Source organism: Saimiri boliviensis, chromosome 3 (assembly GCF_048565385.1).
Source record: "Saimiri boliviensis isolate mSaiBol1 chromosome 3, mSaiBol1.pri, whole genome shotgun sequence".
Taxonomy (NCBI): domain Eukaryota; kingdom Metazoa; phylum Chordata; class Mammalia; order Primates; family Cebidae; genus Saimiri; species Saimiri boliviensis.
In genome coordinates, this window is record NC_133451.1 from 7,166,766 (window position 1) to 7,192,555 (window position 25,790).

Here is a 25,790-nt window from a genome sequence, read left to right on the forward strand (position 1 = left end):
TTTTGCCAACATGGTGATGGCCATGCTCTAAAACAGAAGGCAGCCTTCAGAGTTGGATTGCGATCAGAAATCAGCTGGGCTCTTTTGAGCTGTGTGACCTTCAATAACCTGATTCCCCTTCTCTGAGCCTCAGTTTTCCTGTTTGTAAAGTGGGGGCACCAATACTTCCTTGTTGTAACAGCTTCATGATAACACATAGAAAGTGCTGAAAATCATCCCTGCCACAGGAACAGGAATTGGTAAAGGTTAGCTCTAGCTGTCATGTATTTTTGCAGAGTTAATGATATTGGGGACAAAGCAGATATATCTTCTATCCAATCAGAGGGTTGGGCTTGGGTATCTTAATGTCACTTCCAGCTCACAATCCTATTTTCTCTCTCCTTCCTTCCCTCCTTCCCTCCTTCCCTCCCTCCTTCCTTTCTTCCCTCCTTTCCTCCTTCCCTTTCTTTTCCTCCCTCCCTCCCTTCTTTCCTTCCCTCCTTCCTTCTTTCCCTCTGTCCCTCCCTCCATCCCTCCCTCCTTCCTTCCTTCCTTCACTCTCGCAGAGTCTCTGTCACCCAGGCTGGAATATACTGGCACAATCACAGCTCACTGCAACCTCTGCCTACCAGGTTCAAGCAGTTCTCCTGTCTCAGCCTCCTGAGTAGCTGGGATTACAGGCGCCTGCCACCATGCCTGGCTAATTTTTGTAGTTTTAGTAGAGATGGGGTTTCACCATGTTGGCCAGGCTGGTCTCGAACTCCTGACCTCAAGCGATCCGCCCACCTCAGTCTCCCAAAGTGCTGGGATTACAGGCATGAACCACCATGCTGAGCCCAATCCTCTATTCTGATTAGAAACCAACCAGATTTCTGATGGCAAGGCCCACCATATCCATTGTGAGGTTTCCTCTACCTAATAATGATAAAGATAATGATAGTGAAACCTCTTTAAGGTCTTTCTGTCCATTGTTCCACTTTACCCACACAACATCGGCATGCAGGGCTCCTGGAATTGTGATCCCATTTCTTTGCGGAGAAAATGGAGGCTCAGGGATGTTTGCAAAAGTTTGTCAGGGTTTACCGTGGTCACAGTGGTGGGGCTGATTGATGGGGGCTCTGACTGCAGACCCCTGGCCTTTCCTCCTGGCTTTCCCAGCACATGGAATTCACAAGAAGGCTCACTCAATTGTTACTTCTGCAATTCTCCTGAAGGTTTGGCAGCACGAGAGCAAGCTGGAACCCTTGCTGTTTACCTCAGCTGATGGTGTGAATGAGGACCTTTCCCTGAACGACCAAATGATAGACATTCTGTCTTCCGAGGACCCTGGGAGCATGCTTCAAGCCTTAGAAGAGTAAGAATTCTAAATCCCATTATACTTCCATAGTTGTGATGAGTGCTTTAACAGCAGTGACGTAAGAGCAAACACTGAGTATATTCCATTCATTCAGTTAATCGTTCGCCCCTCTCTTGTCATAATTCAACAACTGCTATGCACTGGACGTTTTTGGCATCTAGGAAAAGAGGTGTAGAAAACATACTTCCTGCTCCAAGGAAATCTGATCCAGTGGGGAAGACCCAACCATAAACAGAAGTGACAGCAAATTGGGTGGCACCCTTGCCAATGGGAATATCAGGGCTGGCAGAGCACAGAAGAGGAAGTAGTTACTTCTGAGAGTCATAGAAATGCTTCCTCTGGAGGTGGCATTGAACTAATTATTTTAATTTCTTTTTTTTTTTTTTTTTTGAGACGGAGTTTCGCTCTTGTTACCCAGGCTGAAGATCTCGGCTCACCGCAACCTCCGCCTCCTGGGTTCAGGCAATTCTCCTGCCTCAGCCTCCTGAGTAGCTGGGATTACAGGCACGTGCCACCATGCCCAGCTAATTTTTTTTTTTTTTGTATTTTTAGTAGAGACGGGGTTTCACCATGTTGACCAGGATGGTCTCGATCTCTCGACCTCGTGATCCACCCGTCTCGGCCTCCCAAAGTGCTGGGATTACAGGCTTGAGCCACCGCGCCCGGCCTAATTATTTTAATCTTTAAGTTTATTTTTAACTTTTATGTTATATAGGGATATGTGTATAGGTTTGTTGTGTAGGTAAACTTATGTCACAAGGGTTTGTTGTGCAAATTATTTCATCACCCAGGTATTAAATCTAATACTCATTATTTAAGGGAGAGAATCTGAACTGATTCTGAAAGCTTATGAAGAAGGTTTCCAAGTTGATTAAGCGAGGAAACAATTTTCAGATGGAGGAAAGAAAGGGCAGATGTAAGAATTTGAAAGAAGCAAGATACATTTGGTGAGATGTCAGTAGCTAAGTGTGGCTGATGTGCAGATTGGGATATTGAGTATAGATAATAAAGAAGAGACAGAGGGAGAGAGGCTGGACCAAGTGATGTGGCTGTGTGCTAAACTGAATTCCCTTCTTATGCAGTTAGTGAATATTATCATCGTGCTACCTATGTGCAATACAGATAGTACCAGACACAGCTTACAAACTTTACAGAACTAACTTGTATAATACACTTTTTAAAAATTATTATACTTTAAGTTCTGGGGAACATGTGCAGAATGTGCAGGTTTGTTACATAGGTATACACGTGCCATGGTGATTTGCTGCACCCATCATCCTGTCATCTACATTAGGTATTTCTCCTAATGCTATCCTTCCCCTAGCCCCCCACCCCGCTGCTATCCCTTCTCTAGCCCTCCCCGCTACTCCCAAACAGGTCCCAGTGTGTGACGTTCCCCTCCCTGTGTCCATGTGTTCTCATTGTTCAACACCCACTTATAAGTGAGAACATGTGGTGTTTGGTTTTCTGTTCTTGTGTCAGTTTGCTGAGAATGATGGTTTCCAGCTTCATCCATGTCCTTACAAAGGACATGAATTCATCCTATTTTAAGGCTGCATAGTATTCCTTGGTGTGTATGTGCCACATTTTCTTTATCCAGTCTATCATTGATGGGCATTTGGGTTGGTTCCAAGTCTTTGCTATTGTGAACAGTGCCACAGTAAACATATGTGTGCATGTGTCTATAATAGAATGATTTATAATCCTTTGGGCATATACCCAGTAATGGGATTGCTGGGTCAAATGGTATTTCCAGGTGCAACTACTTACTGGCCTGAGAGAAGAGCCCTGCTATGTCTGACTCATGGCACTTCCTGAGCTCAGTGACTGTTCTCAGCAGAAAGGACTCTCCTCTTGTTTGAATGGCTGCTCCTTCCTCCCTGAGTGCCCTGGAAAGAGCCAGGCCTGCAGCCTCGGAAATGCAGGGCTGACCTTGCGCCAGGAGGAGAGTCAGGCCTCGTTAATCCATTTCTGGGTGCCAGAGTTGTGTGGCTTGGTTAATTAAGCCTTGTGCAGCCATTAAGATGCGATTCTTCATTTTCACTTAATTCCCTAATCAGAATGCCAAGGATACAAATTAAAATTTGCCACCTTGTCTGAGAGGAGTGGGGAGAAATGGACAGGCAATGGGAGGAGAAGTTATTGGCAGAGGTTCATAAATGTCACTTACTGTATTAAGTGGTATGAGCAGCTAATTATCAAATGGTTTCAGAGCGAAAAGTCCGTTTTCTTACAAAACGTGAAAATGAAAAGTAGAGTGAAATGATTTGGATCGTGCAATCAGCACCTGGATATTTAATTTGCAAGTATGTAGTACTCTATAACCTTCAGGCCAAAGTAATTAGTACTTTAAAATAGGAAAATATTAATCCTCCTCTCTTTGTTTTTTATTCAAAAGCGATGGGGTGTAGGAAGCCCAGTCTTTCTTTGTCCCTACATTTAAGGAAATTATAAGCAGCTGCTCCACTTTGCCAGTCCTGATGCCTGACTACAATAGGAATGTTGAAGTTTATAATGATTTTGTTCTTGCACCTCTGGAATTTTATATTCACTTCTCTTGGGAGCTTGTCTTATTTTGCCTAAAGAGTGTTTAGCATTGATTATCAAGCATGCACTGAGAGGGTTCAGCTTGTGAGCTAAATTTATTCCTCTCCCCCAGCTTCCCATCCTCCCTCCTGTCCCAACATTCAATATTTATTGAACTCCAATTCCATTTCAGGCGTTGTATTTGGACACTAGTTTTAGGAACCCAGTCTTTTTCTTTTCCCTAGTTACAGCATTGCCAATTACTTTTAATCTTTCCATCTTGATGTATAGTCCTGCCTAGGTGCTCCCAGAAAGAAAATGTCACTCAGAATGGCAGGAGCTTAGTATGCGTGGAAATCTGTGATACATTTCCCACTAAAAATAGCATTTCTCTCTGGCAAATCAGTTGTCCCATTTGTAATTCTAAGAGGAAGCTTAGCTGGGAATCTAAATATGCCATTAGGTGACTTGATTGCCACCTCCTCTCAAGCCCCATCAGAGCCTAAACTTCGCTCTATCCTGCTGAGTTATTTTTGACAAAGAGCATTTCCTACGTGTGTGCGTGTGTGCGTGGTGGTTTATCTTTTACATTGCTTATTCATAGGCTGTCTCTTACAGAGAGGATTTGAGGAAGGAATATGTCCTTTGATTTTTATCAGGCTCCTTGACTGTGGTTATCATGGAGGTGGACCGGGGGAGGGAGGAACCGGGCAGGACTGGCTGGTCCTGGAAGCTTCTAGGAGCGTGGACTGCTCACCGTGTTTTAGTTCCGGCCTTGCTCTGGGCCTGACCACTGCCACACACCTCCCGCCTGTGATCTTATTTCATTCTCCCAACTCTCCCGTTTTTGACCAGGAAGCTGAGGTTCAGTCAGGTTTATTGGTTTTGCCCAAGGCCACAGAGGTAGTAATGGATTCGGCTTAGGCCTGCATGCTTTCCATCTTTTCTTCTATTGACCGAACAGCTTTTTAAAAAGACTAAGCTTAGATATTCCAGAGAGTCAAAGAATATAAGACAAAAAAGAAGCCCAGGCGTACGTCTGTTTCCTCTGGTTAGATAAAGCTTAGCCCTCCTTTCGGATGCTCCCAACATTGCCTCTAAACTGTCTCAAAATTGTGTTTGTACAAAGTAAGTAAGCCATGAGTGTTTGTCAAATTGAGGCTTTTAAATATGTGTGTTGAGTAGTTTTTTATGTGCCAACCATACGGTATATTTTTACAACTACTTTTTTTATTCTTTATAAACACTGCAGAGAAATTATTTTCTTCCTCATCTCTAAAAGTCCGAAGCCCAGGGAAATAAATGAAACACTTTATTCAAGGTTCTTTTGCTCGTTTGTTCTTTGGTTGGGTTGCTGGTTCATGCATGCAGTACCTTAAAAAAAGTAATTAAGGCCAGGCGCGGTGGCTCACGCCTGTAATCCCAGCACTTTAGGAAGCCGAGGCGGGTGGATCACGAGGTCAAGAGATTGAGACCATCCTGGTCAACATGGTGAAACTCCGTCTCTACTAAAAATACTAAAAATTAGATGGGCATGGTGGCGCGTGCCTGTAATCCCAGCGACTCAGGAGGTTGAGGCAGGAGAATTGCCTGAACCCAGGAGGCGGAGGTTGCGGTGAGCCGAGATCGCGCCATTGCACTCCAGCCTGGGTAACAAGAGCGAAACTCCATCTCAAAAAAAAAAAAAAAAAAAAAAACCAAACAAAGGACTGATGAGTCCAACAGATTGTTGCTTAGGGTGCATTCAGCGCCAAACACTGGGGTAGACCCAAGCCTCTTGTTTGCTGGACACTAGCAAGGGAGAGTCTTGGCTTTTGTCCTTACAGAGCATACACAAGCAAAACACAGCTCCGTGCACCGGAAACTGATTCGACACTGTGGTCAGAGCTGTGAAGGGACAAGGGGCTCTGTTAAAGAATCGTGGAGAGGATGCTTCTAAGGGAGGCTTGTTAAGCTGAGAGCTGGTGATGAGCGTTTTGGGGTGGGCAGCATGCACAGGAGGTGGGAAGGGATGTGGGCATTTGAGGACCCAAAGGAGGACCAGGCTGGGATGGGAGGTTGAGAGGGCGCAGAGATTGAAGGGTCATCGAGCCAGTGAGGGGCCTTCCCTCTAGCAGCACTGCCTCCATTCTTCATCCTGAAATTCTAATTTTCTTCACAACACTCAAGGCTGCTGGAAACTACCTGATTTTTTCAAATGAATGTTGTATTTTGTCTCACCCAGCTAGGCAGTAAGTTCTGTGAGTGCAGAGACCTCCTGTCTAGCTTGCTGATTCATCTGTGGTGCCTCCAGCAGTGCCTGGATCAGTGGGTACCACTGTACAATGGTGTGCTTGGCAGAAGTCACTTGCAGAGAAGATTTGAGGCTCTAAGGTACTTGATAGCAAAGATTAGGAGGAGGTGCAGCATTCCCCAATCCTGAAGACAACGCTGTGTGTTTCCAGATGTGATGTGGTCCCACAGCCTACCCAGCTCCCTCCAAGGATGTCCTGTGGCTGCGACACCCTCACAGGGAGATTCTGTCTGATGGAAGGACAGGGTTTGATATGGGAAATGACGCGGCTACAAGCTAAGAAACACCAAGGGTTGCTGGCAACACCAAGCTGGCATGGAACAGATCCTTCCCTCCTGAAGGAATCATCCCTGCCAACATCTTGACTTTGTACTGTTGGCCTCCAGAACTATGAGGATATACCTGTTTGTTGTTCTAAGATATCCAGCTGAAGGTGCTTGGCTATACAGGAAAGTGCCCTAGGAAACAAGTACACCTCCCTAAGCCACACCCTGTGAAGCAGAACCTGAGAGTGGCCTGGGGAGCTGCATTTTACATCTTTAGATTGCTCTGGTCATTCTGATGCTTAATAGTTTCACAACTTCTGCAGGAGAGCAGAGTACCCCAATGATGCATCGTCTACTTGGTTCTGAGTTCACAAGAATGCTGATCTAAGGCTGCAGACCTTCCGTGCCATCCCTCCCACCTCAGGGCTTTTATCTGCTGCAGCTCTGAGCCCTTGCCGGCTGGAGGATGCTTCTGAAGACCTTCGCTTCCTGGCCCAGCTGCCTGTTGTTTGCATGAGCTGACACCTTCGTCTCGGCTTCTGGCCTCCAAGCTGTGAGGTGACACATTTCTAGTGGTTGAAGCCACCTGCTTTGTGGTACTTTGTCACAGCAGCCGCAGAATACAAATGTAGTTCTCCATCTCAGTGCTGGGCAGCTGATATTCCCCAGAAGGTGCGTCTCTCCTTAGCCAGAAATCCGTTTATACAGTGTCACATGTGGTGAACACGGTGTTTACTACAAACAGCCGGCTGAATTGTGGTGCCGTCCTGACACAGCCTCACTTCACCTCCATGCTGGTCCCTGCGTGGGACTTCTCCCCTGGAGCTTCTCTGTCCTGGAGCTCCCACCTCTTCCCATCTTGTCACTAGCACCTGAGTCCCAGATATTGCCATTTCTATTTTGTCCTCTGACACCAACTTCACGCCATCCTTGACCCTCCAGTCCATTCACACCCCAGCCAGAGGTGCCTTTTCAGTGGACCTGGTTGGGTCACCTGTACTGAGAAGCTTTTGCCAGCTTCCTCCTGTTCCCTAGTAAAACCAAATCCCCGCTGTGGCCTGCAAGGCTCTGTGTCAGATGCCTAAGGCCGTTTAGCCTGGATTGGTGATATCTTGTGTTCACGTGATCAAGATCATCAGATATCTGCAAGGTTGTTACGTATAAAATGGTAGAACTTGGGACATCCATGGAAATTGTGGGAAGATAAATATCAGCTAATTATGAAGACCTTTCTATTTCTCCAAGCTCTCCTATAAGGGGAGTTAGCCTGGAGGGGCAGCTAGCTCCCCATTGTGGGGGTGCACATAGCAGAGACTGGGGACTACCTGGCAGAGAAGATGTTGAGAAAACCCAGATATTGGTTGGAAAGGTGACTTAGCTAACATCCAAGGTTTATTCCATTTCTGAAGCTACCTTTACATTTTCCGTCCTGCAGTTCTTTCCTCGATTCGTCTCCTGACTTGCAGGTAAAGCACAATTTGCCCTTTCAGGTAAGAGTTTCAAATGTTATCTCTCTACTACCTGTCAGTCATTAATCCACTCATCTACCCATCCAGCCATCCACCCACTCACCCATCACTTGTTCTTCTGCCTACCCATGTGCCATCCACCTACTCATTTGCCCATTCATCATCTCATTCACCCCCCCGATTCACCCAGGCACCCATTCACCCACTCATTCTCTCGTCTGTCCTTCCACCCATCTTTTTCACCCACCCATTCTTTCATTCATCTGTTCATCCATCCATTCTTCTATCTACTCATCTACCCATCTGCCCATCTATCAATTTGCCCATTCACCCACCTGTCCACCTATCATCCATCCATCTATATCTCCATCTACACACCCATCTATCTGTCATCCATCCTTCATCTACTATCCAGTCTTCCATCTATCCAACCAGCCATCTATCCACCCATCTATTCACCTACCCATGCATTCCTCCATTTGTTCATCTATTATCCATCCATCCATCCATCCCTCCATCCATTTATCCGCCCTTCCATCTATCCATTTATCTATGCAGCCATCCACTCATCCATCCATGTGTTTATCATGGTTCCCCTGCATCTTCTTTTCTTTGCCATAAAGAATGATGTCAAGAGAGATGTGACAGACGTAACAACAGCAGCAACATTGAGAAGTCACATTTTCCAGCATCTGTTCTGTGTCAGGCACTGGGCTACGTGCTTCATGCATGCCGTTTTGAGGCGGTAGGACAGATGGTACAGCAAGGACTCTGGAGACATGTTATGGGTTCAAATCCCAGTTCTGTCATTTAATAGTTGTATGACTTAAGGTATTTTTTCTGTGCCTCAGTTTCTTCACCTGTAAGAGATGTTAATCACCTCCCTTATAAGGTTTCCTTGTGAGGATTAAATGGCTTACTATATATATATGAAGCGATTAAAACAAAGCCTGATCATAAGAGGCACTATGACTAATCCTCCCGGTGACTCTCATTTGATGTGAGTGATAATATTCTCACTTAGCCAGCGGGGAAACTGGGCTCAGAGACATGAATAACCCACCTGAGCTCATGCAGTCCCTCCCGGGTAAAGCTGAAACTGAAAGCTAAGTTCCTGTGACTTCCAAGTGCATGCTTTCAAACGTAATGAAATGTTGCCTTCCAGGGAAACTTGATTAGGATATGTGTGAAATGGAGTTAGGGAAGCACAGGAAGGATTTGAGGCAGAGAGAGGAAGTCCCGCTTCTCCTTTTTGCCTCCTCCAGGGCTGAGCATTCTGTCAGGTCTGGCCAGTGGGTGGAGTAGGGAGTGGGCAATGATACGGAAACCCCAGGAGGGAAGAGTCAGTGGCATCTGTCTGCATCTATACCCACTTTAAGGAGTAGCTCGAGGCCTGGAGAGGGAAGGCCCAATCTCACTTCTAAACATAGAAATCTTTTTTTTTTTTTTCTTTTTTTTTTGAGACAGAGTTTCGCTCCTGTTGCCCAGGCTGGAGTGCAATGGTGCCTTCTCGGCTCACCATGACCTTCGCCTTCCGGGTTCAAGCGATTCTCCTGCCTCAGCCTCCCAGGTAGCTGGGATTATGGGCATGTGCCACCATGCCAGCTAATTTTGTATTTTTAGTAGAGATGGGGTTTCTCCATGTTGGTCAGGCTGGTTTCAAACTTTCAACCTCAGGTGATCTGCCTGCCTTGGCCTCCCAAAGTGCTGGGATTACAGCGTGAGCCACCGTGCCCTGGACACAGAAATCTTTAAGAGGGAAAATATGAGTGAGGACCTATGCAAACTGCTGACCTCTTGTACCTTGCAGTCTAGGTTTTACCAAACTCGAAAGTTAATGGTTTATCTTAAGTCTTATTGGTGTTTAGCTCACGTAGGTGACTCCTTTTACTCTCATTTAACCTCTCATTACAATTTGGACAGCACATATACTCAGGAGATATTTGTTTCCCCAAATTCCCATTGTCCATGCCTGCAAATAGGCAGTTTATAAACATGATTGATGGTCCCCGAGAGGAATCTTACAGTATTGTCTGTCCATGGGAATTAGCTTCTGATGAGAAAAATTTCAGTTTTGTTCATAATGAATCGGTTTAGGGGGATCTGTTGTGTGTACACCTGCTACCTTGAAGATGCCAGATTTATATTTTTAAAATAGCCATGGTGATTTCATTTTCCTTCTGAATTTTGTGGATAAATAAATGTATTATTTATCCACCATGTTGCTTAAATGAGTCTTCTTTCACTTTCTGGAGAACATTTGCCACATGTGTGTCAACTCTTTTTTTTTTTTTTTTTTTTTTGAGATGGAGTTTCGCTCTTGTTACCCAGGCTGGAGTGCAATGGCGCGATCTCGGCTCACCGCAACCTCCGCCTCCTGGGTTCAGGCAGTTCTCCTGCCTCAGCCTCCTGAGTAGCTGGGATTACAGGCACGTGCCATCATGCCCAGCTAATTTTTTGTATTTTTAGTAGAGACGGGGTTTCACTATGTTGACCAGGATGGTCTCGATCTCTTGACCTCGTGATCCACCTGCCTCGGCCTCCCAAAGTGCTGGGATTACAGGCTTGAGCCACCGTGCCCGGCCCGTGTCAACTCTTATCCTAATTTTGTCCTGACACCTTGCTTGCCATTTGGTGAGAACTTGATTAATTTTTATGTGAAAAAGTAAGAAGAAAGAATAATTAATGTCATCCTCTCTCTTTTTTATTATCAGTAGCTAATCAAAGTATTAATCAGTTCTTGGCTAATTTAAGCGGTACTGTTTCCCTTGGAAAGATGTTATCATCGGCAGACCTATTCCCAAGGTTTAATAGCTTACACTTAGTAAGTGCTTCCTGTGCTGGACGAGGTTCTAAACTCATGTAAAGTGAGTCACTTCCAAGAGGAAGATTGCTTGTATTTGTAGCAAAACTGGTCAGAGAAAATATGTTCATCTTTGAAGCACAGGGGCAAGATGATATTTTTGTGACCTCAAGGAACGATTGTTCCCTGGGAAAGCAGTGGGTGAATCCTGCTAACATTGCTGAGCTGTTGAGGTAGTGAAGACGCCTGAGGGTCGGAGCCCAGCATATGTAACCCAAAATGTCTCTGTCCCCCTCATGGGATTGTTAGGGACTTTTAAGGGAATGGAAAAAGATCTGTATTTCATTGTTGTCTGAATAGTTAAAAATGCCAAAATGCCATAGGGGGCAATGGAAATGTAACTCTTCACCAGTGGACCCAATCCTGTATGGAAATGATGAATTATTGATATTTGTTTTCCTCTCTCACAACCCTTTGGGAAATTAATGGATGAGAGTTGGCTTCATTAGTGGCATGGTGTTTTAATCGATTTAGGGGGATATTTTCTTTTCTCCTGTGGCTTTTGAACACTCTGACAGTTTTTATCATCACCTCTTCTGACAGATTATCCATAGGGATTAACATTAAAACTGTTACAAGGAAGAGTGCCTCTGGGACTGTCTTCCCAGGCAACTAGGAACATGAGCTGTGGGCCCCGACTCTATCCTGCAGCCAGGCTTCTGCAAGAGGGAAGAACCAGGAATGAGGAAACTACTATTATTTAGAACCAACAAAATGCCAGTCTTGCTGCGTGCCTTCTGCTTCTTTTCTTCTGTGTTCTTTTCTTTCTTTCTTTCTTTTTGAGGTGGAGTATGTCGCTGTCACCCAGGCTGAAGTGCAGTGGCGTGATCTCGGTTCACTGCAACCTCCGCCTCCCAGGCTCAAGTGATTCTCCTGCCTCAGCCTCCCAAGTAGCTAGGATTACAGGTGCCTGCACTACACGGGGCTAATTTTTTTTGTGTTTGTAGTAGAGACAGGGGTTTTGCTATGTTGGCCAGGCTGGTCTTGAACTCTTGACCTTGTGATCCACCTGCCTCAGCCCCACAAAGTGCTGGGATTCTAGGCACAAACCGCCATGCCTGGACTCTTCTCTTCTTTAACCCTGAGCAACAGCCTATGAGGGTGGTCCTCACTGTGCTGATGTGGAAACGAAGTTCCCTACCCAGGTCCCTTAGCTAGCAAGTGCTTTCACAGCAAGCCATTGGCAAAGCACCTGGTACAGCACCTGCCCTTTACCCCACACAAGCAGCTACAACATTTGCTCATGTAACTTAGTGAATGAATGATGGACAAGGTGGTCAAGTAAAGTGTGTTAGATTCCTATTCACCTGTAACAAATTACCACAAACTGTGGCTTACCCCAATATGAATGTATTATCTTAGAGTTCTGGAGGTCAAAGTCCGATACAGGTCTGACCAGGTAAAAATCATGATGTCAGCTCTACATAGATAGTGGGGTGCTATTGTTTACGTTAATCTATTGCACATTTCAGAATAGCTAGAAAGGAAGAATTCTAATGTTTCTAGCATCAAGAAAAGACAAATATTTAAGGTGATAGCTATCCCAATTAACCTGATTAAATCTTTGCACATTATATGAATGTATTAAATTATCACATGGGCCCAGAAAATGTGTACATCTGTTACGTGTCAATTTTAAAAAAAAGAGGTCAGCTTTAGGGGAGGTTCACTTCCTGGCCTTTTCTGGCTTCTTGAGGCCGCTTCCATTCCCTGACTTGGGTCCCCTTCCTCTGTCTCCAAAGCTGACATCATCACTCCTGTGTCTGCTTCCTTCACCACATGGCATTCTCTGACTCTGATCCCTCTTCTGCCTCCGTTTTCCAATTTTGTTGTTGTCGTTGAGATGTAGTCTCACTCTGTCGCCCCGGCTGGAGCGCAGTGGCACAATCTCGGCTCACTGCAACCTCCGCCTCCCGGGTTCAAGGGATCCTCCTGCTTCAGCCTCCCAAGTAGCTGGAATTACAGGCACCTGCCACTTCATCTGGCTAATTTATTTTTTATTTTTATTTATTTGTTTATTTATTTTAGGAAAGAGGAGGTTTCACCATCTTGGCCACGCTGGTTCCCAACTCCTCACCTCATGATTTACCTGCCTCGACCTCCCTAAGGTCTGGGATTACAGGTGTGAGCCACTGTGCCCAGAACTCTTTTCCAATTTTCAAAGCCCTTGTTCTTGATCTCAATATTAAGATCAGCTGATGAGTAGCCTTAATTCTCCTTTACCATGAAACCTAATGTGTTTGCAGATCTGGGAATGAGGCTGTGAATGTCTTTGGGGAGGGCACCATCCTCCCTGCCTATTAAGGCTTTGTTTAAGGTGTGAAATCCATTCTGTCTGTCTCAGAATCGAGAAGGGATTTTGTTTTCTGAGCTTGCATAGCATTGTTTGTTAGTTCATTTGACATTTAGACACACACACACACACACACACACACACACACACACTGCCTTGAGGCAGCTCCTGGGTTACTTTCTTGCTTTGTAACCCGTGAAGCACTGGTTACATAGGCACATGTTCAATAAGCACTTTCGGAGAAAACGAAAGAAGCAAATGAATGAGCTGTTGTTTCAAACTAGGCTAAATTGTGTCTTAAGGGGATGGAAGCTATTTTAATCTAAGATGGTAAAATGAGAGCATCAAAAAGAATAATGACTGCAGTTGATCAAAACCCGCCAAATATATAAAAATCTTCAATTTCATAGTGGTACTATGCAGAGGCAGGGGCTCCTCCTAGGTGCGGCTAAACATCTGGACTCACAGGGCATACATGGCCCCCATCTACTCAGAAGGTGTGAGGGGCTGCAACACGGCTTGCTGTGAGGACAGCATTATTGCCTTGTGGGTGTCTTCACCACAGGCCACACAGCAGCCTACACAACTATTTGCAGGGGGGGGGCGGCATTTTCCTCGCTGGTGACACAGGTCAGTTGCAAGGAGATGCAGTCCACATCAAGCAGGTGCAGGAGTGTTTCTGGCTTAAAATATTCCTTCCCCACAGGTGGTGGCAATATCTCTTGTAACAACTCACAGATACCACTTCCAAGGTTCCTACAAGAGCTATGCCCAGTTCCAAGACACCTCCCTCAGGAAAGTACAAAATATGGCATCCCTGTTAGGTATTTAGTGTATTTACCCATCTTCTCATCCATATGTAATTTATCAGTCTGGCACTATTTTTACCGTAAGCCATGTTGCCTGGTAGCCTATTTGATATTATTCCTCTTAGTAAGTTTCTGGGTAAGAGTTAACGAAAGCTCAGATCCTCAGAAAGCTGAGAAAAGTTTTATAAACCTTTGTCCTCATGCTAAAATATAACAAAACAAGCTGATAAACAAATCCAAACTCATTATTCACCATTGAAGGTTGCTGTGACACCAACTCTTTAATTAGAAAATTGATAAAATACAAGAGAAATAATTATACATCTCTGTGAACTTTATGTCAGAGTAACAGAATTGTTGATGAAAGTTCTTTTTGAAGAATTTCAGCTTAAAAATGCAGAAGATAGAATTAGACAATTGGCTTTTTAAATCCCTAATGAAATCATGGATCTAGGTAACTGTTAGAAATTTGCAGGAAAAAGACAATCCCATTAAAAAGCAGACAAGGGATGTGAATAGACACTTTTCATAAGAAGACACACATGCAGCTAACAGACATATGAAAAAGCTCAATATCACTGATCATTGGAGAAATGCAGATCAAAACCACAATGAGATACCACTTCATGTCAGTCAGAATGGCTGTTACTTAAAAGTCAAAAAATAGGCCAGGGCCGGTGGCTCATGCCTGTTATCTCAGCACTTCGGGAGGCCAAGGCAGGTGAATCACTTGAGGTCAGGAGTTCGAGACCAGCCTGACCAACATGATGAAACCTTGTCTGTACTAAAAATACAAAATTAGCCACACACGGTGACACATACCTGTAATCCCAGCTACTTGGAAGGCTGAGGTAGGAGAATCACTTGAACCTGGGAGGTGGAGGTTGCAGTGAGCCAAGATGGCACCACTACACTCCAGCCTGGGCAACAGAGTGAGACTCTGTCTCAAAAAATAAACAATTTTAAAACATGACAGGCATTTGTGAGGTTGCGGAGAAAAACGAATGCTTATACATTGTTGATGGGACTATAAACTAGTTTAACCGTTGTGGAAAACTGTGGCAATTTCTCAAAGACCTAAAAACAGAACTACCATTCAATCCAGCAATCCCATTACTGAGTATATACTCAGAAGAATATAAATCGTTCTGTCATAAAGACACATGCACATGTATGTTTATTGCAATACTATTCACAATAGCAAAGACATGGAATCCACCTAAATGCCCATCAATGGTAAACTGGATAAGGAAAATGTGGTACATGTACACCATGGAATACCATGCAGCCATAAAAAAGAATGAGATCATGTCCTTCACCGGAACTTGGATGGAGCTGAAGGCCATTATCCTTAGCAAACTAACTCAGTAACAGAAAGCCAAATACTACATATTCTCACTTATAAGTGGGAGCTAAATAATGAGAACACATGGACCCATGGAGGAGAACAACAGACACTGGGGCCTATCAGAGGGTGGAGGGTGCGAGGAAGGAGAGGATCAGGGAAAATAACGAATGGGTACTAGGCTTAATACCTGCATGACAAAATAATCTGTACAACAAACCCCTATGACACAAGTTTACCTGTATAAAAAACCTGCACATGTACCTCTGAACTTAAAAAAAAAGGAAATGGATGTTACAATCATTAGATGAATGGTTGATGGGAAATACGATAACGCAGGGATCATGTTGGTACGACTTGAATCTATGGATTTGTCCTAGCCTTTCCCTACAGTATGGACATAAAGGAAGCACATGGTACTAATATAGTACCACTATGGGGGGGTCCTCAGGAACTAAAAATAGTAGCAACATGATCCAGCCATTCCCCTACTGGGTGTATATCTAAAAGAAAGGAAATCAATATATCAAAGAGATAGCTACGTTCTCATGGGTATCACAGCACTATTTACAACAGCCACAATATCAAATCAACCTAAGTGCCCATCAACAGATGAATAAAGAAAATATGGAATAAATACACAATGGAATGTTTTTCAACCACAGTAAAGAACAGATTCCTGTCATTTGAAGCAACATGGATGGACCTGGAGGTCATTATGTTAGATGAAATAAGCCAGGCACAGAAAGACAAATACCACACGTTCTCACTCATATGTGAGAGCTAAAAAAGTGGACTTGGTGAAGATACAGAATAGAATAGTGGTTACTGGAGCCCAGGAATGGGAAGGGGTAGATGTAGATGAAGGAAAACAAGAATATAAATGCAAAATACTCATTACCACTGAAATGCACACTTAAGAGATGGTAAATTGTATATGTATATTTTGTCTCAATTTTTAAAAGTCACTCAAAAAACGAAGGAAAACAAATCGAATGAAGATTTTAGATCTAACCGTTAGTTTACAGGAAAGACAGGGGATAGAGAGAGGTAAGGTGACACCCATGGAAGCAATTAGCCAAATCCAGAATGTGGGACACTCTGCAGGATGGTGGCCTTACTTCCGCAACACATCGATGCCGTAGAAGGAAAGATGGAAGGCCAGAATGTTCTAGATTAAAGGGAACTTAACTGGCATTATGGGATTTTGTTTGGTTCTTAAATGTTCAGTTGTAAAAAGACATTTTGAGACACTTGAAGTAATCTGAATAATGACAGATAACTAGACATCACTCATTATTGGGATTGTTTAAAAAATTTTTTTTTATTATACTTTAAGTTCTGGGGTACATGTGCAGATCTTGCAGGATTGTTACATAGGTATATACATGCCATGCTGATTTGCGGCTTCCATCGCCCTGTCACCTACATTAGGTTTTTCTCCTAATGTTATCCCTCCCCAATCTCCCCACCCCCTGCTATCCCTCCCCAGGCCCCCACTCCCACCAGACTCCAGTGTGTGATGTTCCCCTCCCTGTGTCCATGTGTTCTCATTGTTCAACACCCACTTATGAGAGAGAACATACAGTGTTTGGTTTTCTGTTTTTGTGTCAGTTTGCTCAGAATGATGGTTTCCAGCTTCATCCATGTCACTGCAAAGGACATGAACTCATCCCTTTTTATGGCGGCATAGTATTCCATGGTTTATATGTGCCACATTTTATTTAACTAGTCTATTATTGATGGGCATTTGGGTTGGTTCCAAGTCTTTGCTATTGTAAACAGTGCTGCAGTAAACATACGTGTGCATGTGTCTTTATAAAGGAACGATTTATAATCCTTTGGGTATATACCCAGTAATGGGATTGCTGGGTCAAGTAGCTTTTCTATTTCTGGATCCTTGAGGAATCACCACACTGTCTTCCACAATGGTTGAACTGATTTACACTCCCACCAACAATGTAGGAGTGTTCCTACTTCTCCACATCCTTTCCAGCATCTGTTGTCTCCAGATATTTCATGATCACCATTCTAACTGGCATGAGATGGTATCTCAATGTGGTTTTGATTTGCATTTCCCTAATAACAAGTGATGATGACTTTTTTTCATGTTTGTTGGCCACATGAATGTCTTCTTTTGAAAAGCATCTGTTCATATCCTTCACCCACTTTTTGATGGAGTTGTTTGGTTTTTTTCTTGCAAATTTGTTTAAGTTCTTTGTAGATTCCAGATATTAGCCTTTTGTCAGATGGGTAGATTGCAAAAACTTTTTTCCCGTTCTGTTGGTTGTCAGTTCACTCTAATGATTGTTTCTTTTGCTGTGCAGAAGCTCTTAAGTTTAATTAGATCCCACTTGTCTATTTTGGCTTTTGTTGTCATTGCTTTTGATATTTATTCATGAAATCTTTGCCATGCTGGTTTGCTGCTTCCATCGCCCTGTCACCTACATTAGGTATTTCTCCTAATGTTATCCCTCCCCAATCTCCCACCAGACTCCAGTATGTGATGTTCCCCTCCCTGTGTCCATGTGTTCTCATTGTTCAACACCCACTTATGAGAGAGAACTACAGTGTTTGGGTATATACCCAGAAATGGGATTGCTGGGTCAAGTAGCATTTCTGTTTCTGGATCCTATGTCCTGAATGGTATTGCCTAGGTTTTCTTTTAGGTTTTTTATGGTGTTAGGTCTTATGTTTAAATCTTTGATCCATCAGGAGTTAATTTTTGTATAAGGTGTAAGGAAGGGATCCAGTTTCAGCTTTCTGCACATGGCTAGCCAGTTTTCCCAACACCATTTATTAAACAGGGAATCCTTTCCCCATTGCTTGTTTTGTCCAGTTTGTCAAAGATCAGATGGTTGTAGATGTGTGGCATTACTTCTGAGGCCTCTGTTCTGGTCCATTGGTGTGTATCTCTGTTTTGGTACCAATACCATGCTGTTTTGATTACTGTAGCCTTGTAGTATAGTTTGAATTCAGATAGCATGATACCTCCAGCTTTGTTCTTTTTGCTTAGGATTGTGTTGGCTATGTGGGCTATTTTTTGATTCCATATGAAGTTTAAGGTGGTTTTGTTCAGTTATGTGAAGAAGGTCAATGATAGCTTGATGGGGAAGCCATTGAATCTATAAACTACTTTGGGTAGTATAGCCATTTTCACAATATTGATTCTTCCTAACCATGAGCATGGAATGTTTTTCCATCTATTTCTGTCTTCCTTTGTTTCCTTGAGCAATGATTTGTAGTTCTCCTTGAAGAGGTCCTTCATGTCCTTTGTTAGTTGTATTCCTAGGTATTTTGAGACAATCCTGTCCTGTTGCCCAGGCTGGAGTGCAGTGACATAATCTTGGCTCACTACAACTTCCACCTCCCGGGTTCAAGTGATTCTCGTGCCTCAGCCACCGGAGTAGCTGCGATTATAGGCACCTGCTACCACACCTGGCTAACTTTTGTATTTTTAGTGGAGATGGGGTTTCACTACATTGGCCAGGCAGGTCTCAAACTCCTGGCCTCAAGTGATCCACCCACCTTGGCCTCCCAAAGTGCTGGGATTACAGGTATGAGCACTGCACCCAGGCTGTTTCAAATATTTTTAATATAATAATGGTAGTGTAGGGAGTCAAACTCTACCTCTGCCCTCTTAGGGGTCCCATCTGGGCCTGAGAATTAAATTGACTTGAGATAGATTAACAGGAAAACCACGTGCAAATTTAATATAAGTTTGACTTGACACTGGAGCCCACGTAAGGAAATGAAGACCCGACACAGTGAGAGGTCAATAGTATATGCTGAGTTAGACAGAGACTAGCAAGTTGTGAAAAAGCAACTAAATTATGTGGTGAGGCTAAAGAAGGATAAGAATTATTTAAACAAGGTCAATTTTATCTTGGTCTCAATTTTTCATGCTTGATGGTAACAATGTTGCTTTCCTTCCGCTATAGGGATGGCCTCCTTCACATTGGAATTTCACCCCTCTGCTTTTAAGAAACAGGATGCATAGTATTCCATGGTGTATATGCGCCACATTTTATTTATCCAGTCTGTCATTGATAGGCATTTGGGTTGGTTCCAAGTCTTTGGTATTGTAAACAGTGCCATAGCAAACATACGTGTGCATGTGTCTTTATAATAGAATGGTTTAGAATCCTTTGGGTATATACCCAGTAATGGGATTGCTGGGTCAAATGGTATTTCTATTTCTAGATCCGAGGAGTCGCCACACTGTCTTCCACAGTGGTTGAACTAATTGACACTCCTACCAACAGCGTAAAAGTGTTCCTATTTCTCCACATTCTCTCCAGCATCTGTTGTCTCCAGATTTTTTAATGATCACCATTCTAACTGGAGTGAAGTGGTATCTCAATGTGGTTTTGATTTGCATTTCTCTAATGACCAGTGATGATGAGTTTTTTTTCATATGTTTGTTGGCTGCATAAATGTCTACTTTTGAAAGGTGTCTGTTCATATCCTTCACCCATTTTGATGGGGTTGTTTTTTTCTTGTAAATCTGCTTTATTTCTTTGTAGATTCTGGATGTTAGCCCTTTGTCAGACGGGTAGATTGCAAAAATTAGTTCCATTCTCTTGGTTGCTTGTTCACTACGCAGCCATAAAAAAGGATGAGTTCATGTCCTTTGCAGGGACATGGATGAAGCTGGAAACCATCATTCCTAGCAAACTGACACAAGAACAGAAAACCAAACACTGCATGTTCTCACCCATAGGTGGGAGTTGAACGATGAGAACATATGGACACAGGAAGGGGAGCATCACACACTGGGGCCTGTTATCGGGTTGGGGACTAGGGGAGGGACAGCTGGGGGTGAGGAGATTGGGGAGGGATAACCTTAGAAGAAATACTTAATGTGGATGACGGGGGATGGATGCAGCAAACCACCATGGCATGTATATACCTATGTAACAATCCTGCAAGATCTGCACACGTACCCGAGAACTTAAAGTATATATATTTAAAAAAAAGAAACAAGGTGAAGGTCAGAGTGATCTGATACTTACTAGTTTGTTTGTTTTTTGAGGTGTCTTTAACTGAAAATAGTCAGTATCCCAGAAGCACATTTTGGAGGTAGTATATTTTACTACCCTTCAGCAACAAGGTTAGGTAAAGTAGATATGCATGTACATTTTATGTAAACAAGTTACCTGATAGGTAGACACGCACACAGCTATCTTTTGATCAATCTGTCTATTTATGTCTCCTTGAGAGTTAAAGATGCGTGGTGAGGTAAAATGACAGATCTGATATTTGCTTTAAATTGCTCAAACATTAAAGCAGTAGAGAAAACAAGATTTGTCAATATTGACGATTTTTGAACATAGTTAATATGGAAGTCATGTACTTAGAAGCCCTTACAGTTTTCTTAAAACCCTTGTATTTTTACAATCATACACCAAAATCAGATTATCAAAGGTATTTGATATGGTGGATGGTGGGGCTGTGTGTGGGGAGCCTGATGTGTGGCTGGGGGTCTCTGCTGGAAAGCAGTTTGTCTAGGTGTGCCAGGAGACTTACGGATGTCACTGACATCTGACCCAGTGATTCCTCTCATGGGAATCTGTACTGAAGAAATTATTGTGAATACCAAGAGCTTTGTACAAAGTGATTTCTCAGCAAACTGACACAAGAGCAGAAAATCAAACACCGCATGTTCTCACTCATAGGCGGGTGTTGAACAATGAGAACACATGGACACAGGGAGGGGAGCACTACACACTGGGGTCCGTTGGGGGGAATGGGGGAGAGTCAGGGGAGTGGGGAGGTGGGGAGAGATAGCATGGGGAGAAATGTCAGATATTTCTGGTGAAGGGGAGGAAGGCAGCAAACCACACTGCCATGTGTGTTCCTATGCAACAATCTTGCATGTTCTTCACATGTACCCCAAAACGTAAAATGCAATAAAAAAAAGAAATTTGCAAATAATCCAGATGTGCAACAATAGAAGAATGGTGGTGTATCACATGGTAAAATATTTTGCAACCCTTATAAAGAAGCATTTCGTTTTTAAATACCACTGGAAGATACCTGTAACAATGTTAATTGGGGGAAAAAAGTGGATAAAATTGTACTTGCATACATCTCTGTAAATAGCAGGCATTTATGAAAAGAATATGCATAGAAAAAAAGGCTGGAAGAAATGTAACAATGTCTTCATTAGTTCTAATTGAATGATGACCTTCTACTATAAAGGCATGCAGCACTATGTACAATAGCAAAGACTTGGATCCAACCCAAATGCCCATCAACAATAGACTGGATGAAGAAAATATGGTACATATACACTATGGAATACCATGCAGCCGTAAAAAGGATGAGTTCATGTCCTTTGCAGGGACATGGATGAAGCTGGAAACCCTCATCCTCAGCAAACTGACACAAGAACAGAAAACCAAACACCGCATGCTCCCAGTCATAAGTGGGAGTTGAACAATGAGAACACAGGGACACGGGGAGGGGAACATCACACATCTGGGCCTGTTGGGGAGTGGGTGGAAAGGAGAGGGAGAGCATTAGGACAAATAGCTAATGCATGCGGGGCTTAAAACCTAGATCAGGCGTCCCCAAACTTTTTACACAGGGGGCCAGTTCACTGTCCCTCAGACCGTTGGAGGGCCGCCACATACTGTGCTCTTCTCACTGACCACCTATGAAAGAGGTGCCCCTTCCTGAAGTGCGGCAGGGGGCCGGATAAATGGCCTCAGGGGGCCGCATGCGGCTCACGAGGCAGTAGTTTGGGAATTCCTGACCTAGATGATGTATTGATAGGTGCAGCAAACCATCATGGCACATGTAAACCTATGTAACAAACCTGCATGTTCAGCACGTGTATCCCAGAACATAAAGTAAAATAAAATAAAATAACAAAATGCCTTCATTAGTTCTGATTGAATAACGGATTCACAGTGAATGAATTCTTTTTTTTTTTAATTCGTCTTTGTTTTCCAGATGTATTTTTACCATGAACGTAAATAAATGTTTTCCCTATGTGGCTTTATTTTTTTACTTTTATAGAAGTATGATTAACATATCATAAAATTCACGTATTTTAATAGTGCAGTCTGATGTGTTACTGGAAGTATATACACTCCTGCCACTACTGCCAATCAGGTTTCAAAACACTGTGTCTCTGAACTACCTCAGACATATTTTTAAGTAGACTTTATTTTTAGAGCAGTTTTAGATTTACAGAAAAATAGAGAAAATAATACAGATAATTTCTATATATCCTGCACCCAGGTTCCCCATTATTAACATTTTCTATTAGTATGTTACATTTGTTAGAATTAACAAACCAATATTGATACAGTGTGGTCATGTATCAATTGTTATCAAAGTCCATGCTTTATTTAGATGTTCGCAGTTTTTAATGTCCTTTTTTCTGCTCCAGGAATCCATCCAGGATATGACATTATGTTTACTAGTCATGTCCATAAATTAGTTTTTAGTGGAAAGAAAAGTAAAATAAATTTTATTTTTAAATTCTCCAAATATATTAGCTATCCAATGTCCCCTTGGTTTCCTTGTTGTTTGACTTGTTACTTGTTGACAAAGACATGTCTTAAATTGATTCTGTTCCCTTTTGCACATCATGTGGTACCTTACCAATTTACTAAGTAAGAGTCAGCTAATTTAGTGAATGGTTTTCAATATCTGCATGAAGCAGAAGGGAGCAGAGAAAGGGAGAAAAGGAAGGGGAAGAAAGCCCTCACCTACACGTAATTTAAAACCCCAGAGCTCGAAAAATCTTTGATTTCTGTTGCAATTTCATGTAATAGAATTCTTTTGACTTTTGTGTTTCTTAGGTTGGAGATTGCAACTCTGAATCGAGCAGATGCAGACCTAGAGGCTTGTCGAACGCAAATCAGCAAGGACGTCATTGCCCTTCTACTGAAAAATCTCACCAGCAGCGGCCACCTCTCACCCCAGGTAGAGAGAAAAATGAGTGCTGTTTTCAAAAAGCAGTTTCTGTTGCTGGAAAATGAAATACAAGAGGAGTACGATCGGAAGATGGTGGCATTGACAGCTGAATGCGACCTGGAAGCAAGGAAGAAGATGGAAAACCAGTACCAGAGAGAGATGATGGCAATGGAGGAAGCAGAAGAGTTGCTGAAACGTGCCAGTGAGAGGGTAAGGCAGGTCTGAAGGGGAGGTGTTCCCTTGCCTCTTCCCTTTCTCTCAGCGATTTGTCATTTATCCGTCTACACACCCATTTTTCTGTTTGGCTCCTCCATCCATTGTACATCACCCATCCAACCATCCACCCATTCATCTATCCATCATTCCATTCATTCATCCAACCATTCTCACCGTCCATCCGTCATCATCTGTCCATCCACCCATCTACACACTCATCCATCCACCCACTCATTCATTCATCTGTGCACCTATCCATCCACGCACTCATCTACCTATCTATCTACACCTCCATCTGTTCATCCATTCATCCCCCTACTCATTTATCTATTCACCCTCCCCATCCATGCTACCATCACCCATCCAACCATCCATCTACCCATCCACTCATCCATTTACCCATTCACCTACACATCCATCCATCTACCCATCCACCTATCTGCCCATTATCACCCATCCATCTATCAGAATTCATTTAGCAAAAATGTGTTGATTACTTACTGTCTCTCAGGCACTGGGCTAGCAGTGAAGGTATAGGGGACAATGAGACATGGTTCTTCCATTCAAGAAGTTCGTAGTCTTACAAAAAAATCTATACACATAAAAAATGAGACATTATTGAGTCATGTTATAATAGCGATATGTTCACAGTGCTGTGGAATTCATGGGGAAAGAAAGGCTTCATTCATAGCGGAACACGTCCTTAGAGGGCATGGTCCACAGAAAGTTGTGATGTCAGACTGCATGTGTCCCCCTCTGGTCTATAGCCTGTTAGGTTACAGTTCTCTCCAGCGCAAGCTCTGGAGTCAGAAAAACCTGGACTCACAGTCTAGTACATTCCAGCTCTGCTCCTGAAGGCCTTAATTAGCCTCTGCAAGTCTAATGGCAGCCACCTCTCAGGGCGGGTGGGAGAAGCAGTGTGGGAAAAGCAGCTGCCCAGTGCACATGGGCTGCAGAAGGTTCTCAGCACACAGTGCTCGGGTGGAGGTCTCATCGCTCAGTTGGCCTTCCCAGGGCTGGCCTAGATGGCTCAGAAATCAGCTCTTGTTTTTCCAAAAATTGTGTCAGTTGCTGCCTTGAAAGAACTGGAGTTTTTCCTGAATGCACCAAATCAAACCTGATTTCTGTCTTCCTCTGTGAAAGAGACGGCTTATTCAGCTCATGTGACCTGAGCCTGCCTGTCCTGTTCTGAACATTTACTACCCTAGGGCGGGCTTCCGACGACTTAAGAACAAGCTTCTGAACTCAGCTTCCCTTCCCCAGACTGTGGCCATCCACCGATGCCCCTGGGAGTAAGTAAGCAGCTCTCTTGTTGACAGCTCGTGACTCACAGATGGTCATCTGTGGTCAGACGTGGGCTGAGCAGTCAGGAAAGGGGGCAAAGTCCTCGCCGTCCTGCCTGCACCTGCTCCCTTGCTCCTGGGGCCTCCCTTGCCTTCAGACCATGCCATTTTAGGGTGTGGCTTGTGTACTGTTCGGCTACTGTACATTTCAGGTGTGGCTTGTGCCTGTCCTAGTTTCCTGTGGCTGCCATAAAAAATCACCGCCAATTTGGTGGCTTAAAACAACAGAAATGTATTCTGTTATGTAATAGTTCTGGAGGCCGGAAGTCCGAAGTCTCCTTGTCAGCAGGATCCTTCCACGTTTGACTCGGCTTCTGGTGGCTCCAGGTGTCCCTTGGGTTGAAGCTGCATCACTGGAATCTCAGCTCTGCCTTCATGTGGCCTTTTCCCTGATAACCCTCTCATCTCCTGTCTCTTATAAGGCCATTTGTCATTGAAATTAGGTCCCACCTAAATGATCCAGAATGATCTCATAATATCTTAAATTAATTTCATGTGCAAAGACCCTTATTCAAAATAAGGTCTTTGGGTTAGGATCTAGACATACCTTTTTAGGGGGCTGGGGGTGGGGGTGTCACCATTCAGCCCACTGCAACCTCCCTCACCACCCCTCCCCTCTGATGCCTTCTCTATGACTGTGTTGGTCAACATCACACATCCGTGAGCCAGGCTCTTAGGAAGAATGCATTGAATGCACTGTTCAGTGATTTAGCTCCTAAACGATCCCATTATCTCTCTTTTGATTCTTTCCTAAACCTGTTACAATTTGGTGGTGTTGTTGTTGTTGTTTGAGACAGAGTCTCACTCTGTCACCCAGACTGGAGTGCAGTGGCACAATCTTGGCTCACTATAACCTCCACTTCCTGGGCTCAAGTGAATCTCATGCCTCAGCCTCCTGAGTAGCTGGGATTACAGGCACTGCCACCAAGCCTGGCTAATTTTTGTATTTTTAATAGGACCGGGTTTCACCATGTTGGCCATGGTGGTCTTGAACTCCTGACCTCAGGTGATCTGCCCACCTCAGCCTCCCAAAGTGTTGAGATTACAGGCATGAGCCACCATGCCTGGCCAGTGTTTTTTTTTTTTTAACCTTTAAAAA

At 43.6% G+C, this 25,790-nt stretch overlaps 1 protein-coding gene across 6 annotated transcripts in view; it reads left to right on the top strand.

The window, feature by feature from the left end:
- The window catches only part of EVC2 (EvC ciliary complex subunit 2), a 156,265-nt gene that overhangs the window by 50,461 nt on the left and 80,014 nt on the right, over nt 1-25,790 (top strand). For all 6 annotated transcript variants that reach the window (XM_074395877.1, XM_074395880.1, XM_074395878.1 and 3 more), the window contains 2 exons: nt 1,194-1,333; nt 23,018-23,342. In XM_074395877.1, the coding sequence (XP_074251978.1) occupies nt 1,194-1,333; nt 23,018-23,342 (465 nt within the window). The remainder of the gene's footprint in view (nt 1-1,193; nt 1,334-23,017; nt 23,343-25,790) is intronic.